Source organism: Rhyacophila brunnea, unplaced genomic scaffold (genome assembly GCF_057557595.1).
Source record: "Rhyacophila brunnea isolate RB1 unplaced genomic scaffold, BYU_Rbru_1.0 scaffold_1, whole genome shotgun sequence".
Lineage (NCBI taxonomy): Eukaryota > Metazoa > Arthropoda > Insecta > Trichoptera > Rhyacophilidae > Rhyacophila > Rhyacophila brunnea.
The window spans coordinates 4939716-4953829 of record NW_028232751.1 but is presented as its reverse complement, the minus strand read 5'-3'; the positions used below and the strand labels follow the sequence as shown (position 1 = coordinate 4953829).

At 31.3% G+C, this 14114-nt stretch overlaps 1 protein-coding gene across 1 annotated transcript in view; it reads right to left on the bottom strand.

The window, feature by feature from the left end:
• Positions 1 to 7903, bottom strand: part of LOC147079397 (PDF receptor-like) — a 126021-nt gene extending 118118 nt beyond the window's left edge. Inside the window, exon 1 of the mRNA XM_085960406.1 lies at positions 7885 to 7903. Within this exon, the coding sequence (XP_085816532.1) occupies positions 7885 to 7903 (19 nt within the window). The remainder of the gene's footprint in view (positions 1 to 7884) is intronic.
• Between the last annotated feature and the right edge of the window lie 6211 nt (positions 7904 to 14114).

Here is a 14114-nt window from a genome sequence, read left to right as displayed (position 1 = left end):
ATTGAAGCTGTCTTAACCGGTTCTGATTATTATTAAACGATGTGAAATACGTAAGTACTACATTATTGTGTTTTATTTTAATTAATACAATGTGCTTCCAACCAGACGAAATTGACATGTTGATAAGAAAAAAACATGTAGAATAACAGAAAAGGGTCCCCCTATATATTATCATAATAATATGCACGTAAAATTAAATCGTGACATCCTCAATATCCAAACGGTATCGTCCCAGATTTGTACCGGATTCTAATCCCCGGGTCTGGTAAAAACACACGTTATTTTTCAATATTTTGAATCCAGAGTATCCATCCACTAAAATAATAACTATTTTTCTGTTCATAATGCGAATGACAGCAACGCTATTTTCATTTATTTTGTTCATCTGTCATCGACTTGAAAATATAATGTTTTTAAAATTATAATTTCGCAGAAGACTCATGCGCTTTTCAGGCGTATTTTTTTAAGGTAATTAATTTACTGTAATATATGTTATATTATAATATATTGTCTCAGACTGGATACTTTTACGACTTGGAAAGCTGAGTAACACGTCGTGTGCGGTGACCTAGTTGGTAACCGCCACACCAGTCCTAATAACATATATGATCAATATTTATTGTTTATTTATTTTATTTCCTTTAGAGAAATAAATATTTCCTAAATACCATATTATATTTTATAATAACTTACATAATTCACAGAAATTTATTTTTTACAACTTGGTGAGATATTTGTAGTCGCAAAGTTTGTCTAGTGTCAATATTTTGTCAATACTATGCCCTATATAACCACAGTGGCGAAGGGTGGATACTGGATGTAGACTGTAAACTGTAAAGATTCGATATAAATAGTGCACACTAAACTTTGTCAGTAATACTTATTTGTTTTTATTGAAATAATAATACAAATTGTAGATAGTTTGTAAAATTATATTAAGCCCTACATTAGGGGTGGCTAATCTTTTGCATACCATGCGGCAATTTTTTCACAGACGAGTTTAGGTGCGCCATAGAACTCAAGCACCTTTTCTATCTTCTTACGTTCACGGTTGGGGTTGGAAAATAGGGATAGGGTTAGGATCTGCTTCGCTTAACGGCCCATATGCTCAGCGTACGTCAAAATGGAGCTTTTATGCTATTTTCAAAGCATGATCCTGGACATTCCTTAAACGTTGTAGATAATCTATTTACATAATTTTGAAGCCTTATTATCCTTTATATTTATTTTAAACATTTTATGACTGCATAAAGTATTTTTATTACATAAAATAGTATTATTTTAAACCTCTCGCTCTAATGTTTTAGAATATAGTCATATTTCAGTACGTCCATGTGAAGTGGTGTTAAGATTTTTTATGTTTATTAATTTTTAAAAGCATTTATAAAACCATTAGTAAAATTTACGTCGACATTATTATAGTGAAATATTTACAATAAAAATTATATTGATAATCTCTGTGATCCCAAATTTGACTAGAATTAGGCATTTTATTATTCAAAAAATGGGCAAGATTTACACATTTAAAGATAATTTTAAAGATGCTGATTATAAGTTATGTCTTTGACCATTTAAATGTGATAAACATTCTACAAATGATGTTTGCTTTATAATAATTATTGACCTAAGAATAAGGTAGAATTTTTTAGAAATACGCCATTTCTATTGGAATTTCCCAGTGGCTAAGCTACAACATACGGCCGTAGCCATAAATTGACAAGCGATACATGAAGTAAGGAGTAAGATCATGTTAACGCGCGTGTTTTAGTATCAAAGTTAAAAAGCCGAGACGTTTTCAAGTTTAGTAAGAGGCCGCGTCTCACAGCCATACATACGCACGCGTTGAACAAAGGACATATAGTCCTCACGGAATACATACTTGACTTCCATGGGACTCCAAGTTGGCTGATTGCAGAACCCGCTACATCTATGCAGATTCCAAGTTCACTGGAAAGATCGCCATTGATCACCAACATAAAATATATTAATATTGTATATTATATTATATGCTTTTCCACACTAGTGTAATTCTATCGAAAGCTTTCATAAATATGAATCTTTAGCTTGAGTTCAGTTCAAATACGAATGCAATTTTACAAATTGTAGGTAAATATTGTATACTATTGTGTTGTGATGTACCTGTATATTAGGGATCTCAAATTCGGACGGAAATTGCAATCCCGACAACGATCCCGATTCCGGGATTGGTGAAAACATATTTTTTACCAATTTCTTTCCGTTCGACCTAGTTTATTTCAGTTCTATTTGTACCAAGTATATACAATAGTGTTAGTATTTAGAGATATCGTTTTTTATTTCACACTTTTTTATGGGTGCAAATCATTTTGACGTGTGACGTAAAAAACATCATGAAATAATTACAAGATAAAACGAACTTTTTATATACCACGTTTTTAAATTTTCTGTCGAATCATGTAAACTTGACAATTCTATGTACCTATTAATAAATACTTTTTTTGTACTTGATAGAAATACTGAATAAATATAGAATACTGAAATGTAATTTTGACGTTTCATATTGATTTCCATAGTAACGCACGTATATTATATTAATAATTTAGTTGCTAGCAACCAACAATAATAACTTTCCATATAAAACAGAATTAACTGAAAATGAATTCAATTCTGCTTAAAGATGGCTAAAAGTATTAAAAGAATGCATTGTCGTCGTGTTCTGATGTATTCTAAAAGTTTCAAATGTCTAGCTAGTCTGGAAGTTAGTTAAAAAAGCAATATTTGTATTGGACAAACAAGAAAAAAATTGTACTGAATACGAGCTAATATAAACGTGGTAAAAATGAACGAATTGTTCTGAACAAACACCACTTCCGAATGCTGTTGGAAGTTACCGACCAGACACACCATCACTAAAATCACATTTGTTTTATGTATGTCGATTCAATTATGGCAAAATTAACCAGAGCGTTGGAGCGGACCTCGGAGCAGGGGCACGGAGCATTGAAGCAATGGGGTTTTACCCGGAGTAGGAGCGGAGCCGGAGCACTGAAAATTTGTAGTATTCCACTGCTTCGGGTGTTTTTTTTTTATTATTAAATTTTCGTCCTATAAACCGATGAAAATATTATATTTGACACTTTTCCAAAAATTACACGTTCATACATTCATTAAGAATTGAACGGGTTCTCGGGATTGCAAACCCTACAGTTGTATAATATATTATATTATAATATATATACACTTAGAAATACTAAGATTCCCCGATGCAAGTTACAGAAGTAATTTTCTCGGAAGAACGTGTTTCAGAATAAGATCCTGCACAATGCTGGGTTTATATTGCGTTATATTGTGTTTGATGTAATATATAAAGTTGCACCTTTATTGTATTTTAGGTCTTAATATCATCTAAGATATTTTCATTTGCATCACCTACATATTATATACAAATTTGCGATGGACAATATGAACAATATGAAATACCTCATTCGTTTAGCAAAAGAAAACATATGCACAATGTACCTACTTCTTTCTCATTATGATGGAAATGTAGATGCTTAAACTGCGGCATGGTCTAAAAAGATCGTGACTAGGTGATGCGCGGCTTGTGCAAATGACGCGAGCCGAACGAAATATAATTTGTTATAAAAATTCAACATGCGTCCTTTTAATGTTATGTTTATTATTATATTCATTGACATGTTTCCTTTTTCAAGTACATGCGGAACGTTTTTTAGTGATCTTTACACGATTTAAGAATATATTCCTCCGACGCCATCACAAAACAAATTGACGTGCTCACACCTCGACCGTCAGTCTCCAATTGGCGACGACTGGGAAATTTCGTTCCACATACTGTTGAAAATTATTTGCCGTTTCACTTATGTACGCTCTTAAAGAAATAACTTGCTCGGTGTCAAAACAAGACTTACGACGACTTAGACGTCACGGATCACTCCAAGATTTTTTGTTGTAACTTAATTGAACTAGCTAATCATTTATAATTGACTATTTCTTTTTATTCAACGAATAATTCACAAGATAAGAATGTCTTCTTATTCTTATTGTGCCATCCCCCAGCGGAGGTCGGCCACCATCAAGGCTATCTTAGATTCATCATCTACCACCCGGAATAGTTCAGTGGAGCTGCACTCGTACTAATCACGGGGGCCATGAAATGCAGTACCGTCCTTTGCTACTCTGATATTTACTTGAATGACAAGTTGGGGAATGCTGTACCTTTTTCCTCTCAAAAGGTGGCCGAGGTACTGTAGGAATGTAACATTATTATTGAACATACATAATTTTGGTGTTCCTATGTTTATGTGTGGAGTTTATTAATTAGAAGGTGTTAATAAATTAAACTCTCTTTTATCATGTACCCATTTGTGCAGTAGCGAAGGATGGAGGTAGGCTGTTAAGATCCGCCATAAATAGTGCACATTAAACTTTGTTAGTCGTACTTATTCGTTTTTATTGAAATACATACAATTTACAGATGGTGTTGGTTAGTTTTTAAAAACCAATTAAACCCTGCCTTACCAAATCATAATAGTTTTGGTATATTTAGGGCGATACGACAAAATTGTACAAACTTTTTCATTAATATTAATTTATTTTCGTTGAATTAAGAATACATATTGTTACACATATTGCTGGTTCATTTGTTTCAGCCCTGCCTAAACCAAACTATAATAGATAAAAAAATAATAAGTATTCTATCTAGAAAAAAATTCAAATTTATGTTAGATTTAATTGCATAATTTTAGATATTTTATAGATAGACGAGTATTTTTTTGACTATTATCTATTACGGCTTGGATTCGCAGTGTTAAATTGAATTTTAAAAATTAACCAACACGATATGTAAATTGTAGTCTTATTTCAATGAAAAAAAATACGTATGACTGACAAAGCTTAAAGGACACAATTTATGGTGGATGTTAACAGCCTACCGCCACTTCATTTGTGTAATATGTATGTATGTTAATTCGGCATAAATAACACATTTTTAGGGCTTACGTCCCTTTACTTTAACACACATCATTTATTACGTAGTAGTAACATTCTTCTTTCGACCATGTCCGATCCTAATAGGATCATATGGGCCTCCACGGAGTAGAGGTTTGTAATAACAGATTTTGTTTTTTACGAGAAATGGATGTCAGCCACTTGCTCAACCTATTAGGTCCATACTCTGACTTATACACAAATTGAAAAACAATATGTATACTTTGCCAGACCCAGGATTCGATCCTGAGACCCACGGCGTGATAGTCCAACGCTTAATCCGCGCGGCCACCGTGGGTGTAAATATATACATATAACAAAAAAATTCTATAGTTAATAGATATAAATTGTAGTTCAAGATAGACATAGTTGTTTGCTTGCTGATCGATTTTGGGTCAGCAAAACTCTCTATCTCTACTTTTGTCTTCGAATCATCTATTTTTGGACCTTTACGGCATTCACGTCTGCGGATTTACTCAACAATAAATATGAGTAGAATATATACGTAAGTAGGTACATAAATAAGCTATTATTCGTATAGACCACTATAGACCGGCGCTTAAACCACGCGGCTATCGGTAACACCGAGAGTTATTAATACCATTTATTTTTGTGGTATTTATAAATCGACAAAAACTTTGTTGTAAGTATTTATATTAATAATGGTGTTAATATTATTTAAATTCTTAATACAATAGGTACCGACTGATAGCCTTCTACTTCAAATAGCTTATTATCGTAATAATACAATGTTAATTCTATTCATAGCCTCTCTCGCCATCCTGATTTTAATTCGATGTTGCTCAACTTTGCGAAACAAATTTCTTGTTGTAAATTTCTCAAATGACGTCGTAAGCCGGAGTAAAAAAAATCTTGAAACGGCTAAAGCTTTCAGTTTTACTATAAACGCCTCGCGGCCAGAGATTCAGGTGATGGATTTTCCTTGTAATTTTCCTCTCCCTTATTTACTACTAACTTACTGTAGCTACGGAACATTGCAAGCTTAGTCATTTTTTATATTAAGTACAGAAAAATATTATAATAATCTACATTTAAAAGAATACTATTTGTTAGTTTGTTCGTTCCAATTTTGAATGTATACCACAGATAAGGATGAAATTATTATTAGTATAAAATAATAACAAGATAAAAAGAACTTTTTATATACCACGTTTTTAAATTTTCTGTTGAATCATATAAACTTGACAATTAATTATATGTATTAATAAATATATTTTTTGTACTTGATAGAAATACTTTATAAATATAGAATACAGAAATGTCATTTTGACATTTCAATTTGATTTCCATAGTATCCAATAATAGATAAAAAATCGTAAAAAGTATTACGATTTTTTTTCCGAAACATACAAAACAAAATTAACTGAAAATGAATTCAATTCTGCTTAAATATGGCTAAAAGTATTAAAATAATGCATTGTAATCGTGTTCTGATATCGAGTGCTTAAAGTCAGACAACGTTATCTACAAAAAAGTGTTTGTTTTTTTTGAGATAACGTTATTTTACATTTACGGCTACATGATAGTCAAACAACGTTATGTCAATCTTTTCTAATTTCTTATTAAATCGTCAGTAAAGTTTAACGCTAACTACATAAGTTACCCTTGTTTTCATATTTTTTTAAAACTACCCCTATAAATTTTAACATTATCATAAGCAAGATAAACGTACAATACACAATAAATTATAAAATATTAACATTAGGTTTTAAATAAACATTTCCCTTGTAGAGTTACAAGAATCTAAAATAACGATTTTGGCTCTCCTGTAAAGTTGCACTTTTGTAGATAGTGTTGTTTAACACTAAGCCCTCGATATATTCTAAAAGTTTCAAATGTCTATCTAGTCGGGAAGTTAAAAATCGATTGCAAAATTTTTACAAACAAGAAAAAAATTGTATTGGACAAGCAAGAATACGAGCTAATAAAAACGTGGTAAAATAGCGATACCAAACACCAATTTTGTTATACACAACAAACCAATTGATCGTGTGACCCACCACTATAAATATTTAGGAACACGAGTCAATGAGAAATGGGACCAATCTCGGCTATTGCTCGGCAAACATAATTGAGATCGCCTCCTTAGCAATTGAGGACCTACGATTAAGACTGCGTATGGTTCGTTGTTATTAGGGATTGCAATACCGGTATTTCAAAACCGGTATTTCAGTGTTTATCAATACCGAAATACCGGAATTTTATGTATTAAGAAAGCACACTCGTTTACGTGTTTGAAAATGAATTATACGTCATGTGCTGCTAAAATGCAAGTATATTGAGTGAATCCAACAGAGGTGCAAAAATAATAAAACTAAATAAAATAATAAATTTCATCAAATATAATTTATATAAGTAATTGTCGCGATGAATTATCATAATATTATTTCGAAATAGAAAACATCCGTGACAAAAGTGTTCAATTGTTCTATAATTATTGATGACGTACGAGCGTTGAATTTCGGAAGCTTTTCCTGCAGCCGCGACACTTATTTGCACTTGATGAACTTTTGAGGGCTTTAGTTAAAATTATCAATATATTCAAAATATTTGTAAAAAAATCACTAGTTCTACAATTATGATCAATACATATTTTTAAATGTCAACATAATAAATGCAGGTATGTAGGTTTTTGGTATAAAATAATATGTATTTTAAAAAGATTTTAATAACTATATTTATTGATAAGCAGCTACTTCTGTTTTATTAATGTTTAAGAAATATACAATAGATATAGGTATAGAAATATATAATAAAAATATACATAGCACGCCTTTCTGGTATATTCTCCGGCATTGTAATATGCACGTGGCTGATCCACCGCAATCTCTGCATTTTCATATGCCACGTGATCTTTTCGCCCCTATAAAGTGTGACCTTGACCTCCAAATACCATTTTCTTGAACATCCCCAAAGATTCTTTTCACAACTTCCCTCTCAAAGATATCCATATTTCTCTCATGCTGTTTGCATTCTGATTCATACGTTAATATTGGGTGCAGTGGAGTTTTATATTATTATTGTTAGATATTATAATAATATAATATGTCTATGGATATACTAGGGATTGCAAAACCGGTATTCAATTATTTATCAATACCAAAATACCGGTTTCAAAAATCAAATTACCGGTATTTTCGGTATTAAGAAAGCATACACGTTTATGTGTTTCGAAAATGAATTTAATATTTTTTTTTTCATTACTATATTGAATATAAAATTTGGTATATCAGTTTAATGCTGCCAAAACGCAAATATAATATTGACTTAAACCAACAAAAGTTAAATAACACTAAAACAAAATCCCTCAAATATACTTATTGAATTGTCTCGATGAATTAACATATTTCGAAAAAGAAAACATTCGTGGTAAATATTTCCAATAACTATTCTATAACTAACTAACTAACGTTGGTAGTAGGTACATCCAACAAACATTGAATTTGAGAGAGATTTTCCTGTATTCGGACTTATAGTATTTGTAAAAAAATAACAGTTCTATAATATTATGATCTATACGTAGGTACATATTTACAAAGGTCAACATAATAAATGTAGGTAGGCACTGTAGATTGCCATAAAATAGTATTGCAAATAGAGTTTAATAGTTATATTTATTACTTACTTACTTTTTTTACTACAATATTTTTTATGAATACAGGTATTCAATAAGAAATACCGAAATACCGGTATTGATAATATCGTCACCGTTCAGGCAAAAGTCACCAACCCTAAAAACATAGTTTTGAGATATCGCAATTTGAAAGTTTTAAAATGCAGGAAAAATTAGATTTTAATGTTTTTAAGGTTTTATCTACATTAAATTATTTTCTCATGTCTTCTTAATAATTTCTTTAAGGTAATTTTACTTTTTGATGCTAATTAAAACATCTGGAATGTTTTAAAGGAGACAAGATAGCTCAATTATGGTTTGGTGACTTTTGATTGTTAATAATCTGAACAATGTTGGCCAAAAGAAGGATCAGTAAAACTCACCATCCATAGTATAGTGACTTTTGCTTGTATATTTATAACGAAGGATTTTTATTTTATATAGTCAATAATGTCTATTCACCTATAATGACTTTTGCTTGTTAAGATTTTATCGAAAGTCATTTAGTGAAAAACAAATAATTCGGATTTAAGCAAAATTTTACTAACTAATGTACCGTGGTGAGTTTTACATCTTAAAGAACATAATTTTACGCTTCGGGTGACATACTCAACTCAAAACTGCCATTTTCAGGGTTGGTGACTTTTGCCTGGACGGTGACGATATATACATTCGGTATTGCAATCCCTGGGATATACATCGTCTCTGTTCTGGCAGAACATACTAACTGGAGAATACTAGTTTTGAGTAATTTGACTTTGAAGTTGTTAAAATGTTTGAAATAATGGTCTATCATGTGAGTTTATTAAGTAATCGTAAATAGGATGACTTTAAAATAATGACTGTTTATTTGTTAAGAAGGTTTCCAGACGGTAAAGTTTGAAATAAGGAACATTTTGGTATAACTAACTCAATATGTCATTTTTTAGAATTAGTGTCTTCTGCCAGAACAGTGACGACATAACCTATGTATTTGAATAACTTTTGACAAGGTAAGTTACATATATATATACCATTTAGTTTTTAATGTAATGTGACGGTCTTCTGAAAATCTATGTCTGGTAAAAATATATTTGTGGAATATTTTTGTATGATGAGAGCCTTTGTGATTTAAAAAAAAAACATGATAACTCATTTTTGTCCTAATTGCAGACTGCCTGCTTTATGCATCTACACTCAATTAATTACTTTCCCATATGCGAGTAATATTCACAATCCATTTCCCCCGTTATTAATGAAATCTCCGTTTATAAGATAGGAGCATTAATAAATTGGTTGGGTAAAGACCCAACTAAAGAGTCGGCCAGGAAGGTGAGTGCATATTAAATATGAATTTGTAATCCAAAGATGGCCGCCATCTTATAACATCCCTCGAAGGAAAATCTTGTAAACATTGACAGTACATAATATGGGGTGCGGTTAGTTTGCCCAAGCACACCCCAATTTGAAAAGAATTGTAATATGATACGCGATATGAAAATATGGATCCTGAAAGTGGAAATATGATAATATTAAAATTTGTGTTTGTCACAGTATCAATAACTTCTTGGGATAACATTAGGCAACAAATAAAATACTGTAATACTCACCTACTTTCAATTGATACTTTAATGGCACTTTGTAATAAAAATATATTGTTATCCTCACATTATTACCTCTTTAGAATAAAAGCCCCTCATTGGAATCTCATAAAACTTTTTTTTAAATTTTACAACGTTTTCTTAGCTCGTATTCTTATTTGTCAGGTGTTGTTCTTTATTTCCTTAACCTTCCCATTAACTGAAATAGAATTCAATTATACTTAAAGATGGCTAAAAGTATAAAAAAAATTGCATTGGAATCGTGTTCTGATATATTATAAAAGTTTCAAATGTCTAGCTAGTCGGGAAGCTAGTTAAAAATGGATTGCAAGATTTGTACTGGATAAACAACCACCGGATAAATAAGAATACGAGCTATTAAAAAGTTGTAAAATCTATCAAATCAGATGGTAATAATTATAGAAGATTTAAATTTTAGCCACCATTTCAGTATGTTATGTATTTCCAATTGAAAAAAATGACTTCAAATTAGTATCTAGCACAATGAAATACATGTTCAATGTGAAAATCAACAAAATCTGACGGTAATTATTATAGAAAATTGAAATTTATGCACTCTTGGGTAAATTTTGAAAATTATCCTTATGGCGTGCCTATTGATCAAACCAAACTGCTTTTAAAAAAAAAACGTGCACAATTCGTTGGATTTTCCGAGCTATGAAAATGTAATAATAAGGATATACCTGTCACTCTTTGTTATAATTTGCTGTTGTGAATTCAGATACTAATATTACTTGAAAAATTATAATGAATACTTTACCCAGCCGACCAGATTAGATCTCATGGACCCTTATATGACTAATACAACACACAATATGTGGGCAAAAAATTATTATTATCATTATTGAAGTTATACTTCTTTTGGCGCGTTCGGACATGTAATACATAATATATTTTTTCACACGAAAAAAAACGCACTCGATTGGATTCGAACCACCGATTGTTCGGTTATCAGCGAAACGCACTACCTTTACGCCACTGAAATCGTGACGATTATACAGTATAATATTATTGTTTAGAATTGTTTCGTTGCCTAGGCAGCGAATTTATTATTGTCGGCCATTTGCAATTCCTTACGTAAACAAACTATTAAACGTCAGAGTGACAGTTGGTACTTTAAAAGTAAAAACAACGAGAAACCATTATATAATTTAATAATATAAGTTAAAGTGTATAGAAATAAACCAACGGCGTTCCAATAAGCGGTCCTTTTTCTTGTAATTTAACAAGATAATTAAGAGCCAGTTAAATAATCTAGTTTATCACAAGTTTTGTTTTTGTCTTGTTACTCGAAAGAAGTATAACTTCTAACGCGCGTACATAAGTACACACGCCGATTTTTTTACAGGTTGAACGATCATTATTACAATGTTTACGTGAACAATCGCAAAAACCGCAAGCAGTAATAGGTAGTACCTGTGCCATACGTAAAAACAATGAGAAACCATTACATAATTATTTTAGGAATATAATTTAAAGTGTATAGAAATAAATCAACGGCGTTCCAATAATGTTTTTGTTTTGTTACGCCAAAGAAGTATAACTTCTAATGCGTGTACATAAGTACACACACCGATGTATTATTATTATTAATGAAAGTTAAATTACTATGATGTTATTTTTTTGTCCATTTCATAAATAAATGATTCATAGACAAAAGTATAAATTAATACTTACGTAAAAAAAATATTGTTTTATTGCAAACGATTCAAAATTCAGTTCCATAAGATTTTTGACCTGTGATAACCCATTTCAACATTTTGAACCTAAAAATATCTAAATATACAATTTGAATACAAAACTGTGCCTCCATTTTAAGAGCCTGTTTCCCGTCGATTTTCTCGTTTTTTGTTGCGAAAGAAAGACATACAATCGCCACAGAATCGCATTTACAGTATAGCAAAAAAAATATACAGATATGTAAAAAAACACTGAATTCAAGATATAAGCATTCATTATTGAGTAGAACGAGTTTCTAAATAAATATGAAGGTTTCTAAAACCTTATCGTATTACATCGAGATTAATTAATCAAAAAATAAAAAGCTTTTAAGCTAATATAAATATCGGCGCAGTGAATCAATATTGTGATAAAATAGGGCTTTTTTTAAAGTCGGAACTCACTTTTTGCCAAACTTCTTAACTACTAAAGAAATTTATATTCAAATATTATGTATCATTTAAAGCAACTTTTCCTAAGCGACGAAGCGCATAAAAAATTAAACAAAAAATAAAGAACTAAAGTTGTCAAAAATAAAATTGTAAAAACATCATATATTTGAATAAAAGTATATAGTGATTTCCATGGCCCACACATCCTGAAGCGGGCCCCCAGACCTGGTTCTTTGGCGGCCCCCTACCTATGACTAAGGTTAAATGCAGTGTGACGCTCTGTTCAGTGTATCAACAAACATTAACCAAAAATGCAATTACACAATCACATATTTTAAAATGTTAATATGCTTTAAGGAAATTAGCGCCGCAGGCGATTTTTTTACGATTAGAGAAAAATTTTAATGTGCGTTTATTTCACTTATCTGGTCAATTCCACAGTCTAGAGCTCCGTCAATCCCCCCTTGGTGGGAGCTATGGTGATTTCCAAAGTTCAATCCAATTTTCGTTTGGCAAATCATCTTGATTCCTTTTTTTAGTGTTAGAGTTTATGGCCGAATGTCTTCCACTTTGTAACCATCGATCAACGTATTTTGAAGGATCAAAAAGTGTCAAAGGTGGTCCGACGAGTTTGATGAACAAAAGTTCCGAAATTGTTTTGGTCTTCAACGAAGCTCTTATTGGGGGGTAATAATTAGATTCATTTGCGAAAATTCGCGTTCACATTCACTTGAAGAAATGGTAATAGAATTTGATGCATATATCAAACACGATAGTTTTTTATTTATGTCTTTTCATATGAGATGATTCAGGAAAATTAAGTTGTACTATGTAAACGCGAACACGGTTTCGTCTAATTGCTTTTGAACCGTTAAAAATACAATGAAAAAAGGAGCTGGAACGCCGTTCCACCGCGTTACATTACAAAAAAGCCCTGGTGATACATATACATAGATATAAACTGTACAGTCAGTTATACATAATAATATTATGGTGGAAAATGAAGAATCTTTGTGAGCTAAGCTTGAATAAGCTGAGTAATAGAGTTTTAAGGAAAAATATCGCCACTGTTCTGGCAGAAGACACTAATTCGAAAAATGACATTTTGAGTTAGTTATACGAAGATGTTCCTTATTTCAAACTATACCGTCTGGAAACCTTCTTAATAAATAAACAGTCTTTATTTTAAAGTCACCCTTTTTACGATTACTTAATAAACTCACATGATAAACCATTATTTCAAACATTTTAACAACTTCATAGTCAAATTACTCAAAACTAGTATTCTCCAGTTAGTGTGTTCTGCCAGAACAGAGACAATATCGTCTCTGTTCTGGCAGAACACACTAACTGGAGAATACTAGTTTTGAGTAATTTGACTTTGAAGTTGTTAAAATGTTTGAAATAATGGTTTATCATGTGAGTTTATTAAGTAATCGTAAAAAGGGTGACTTTAAAATAAAGACTGTTTATTTATTAAGAAGGTTTCCAGACGGTAAAGTTTGAAATAAGGAACATTTTGGTACTAACTCAATATGTCATTTTTTCGAATTAGTGTTTTCTGCCAGAACAGTGACGATATGTACTTATATGTCATTATGATTATTATCACTTGCGTGAGAATGGACGGTGGAAATGGTTTTATAAATTATTGAAAAAAAATGTCAACTGAGCTCATTCGGTAAGTTCAATTTAATATTCTTGGTTGGGCCATATATAGTCCCATTCCACTCCTAATCTCTTCACCCACCTCCTAATCCCCAGTGTTATTGTTACAAGACA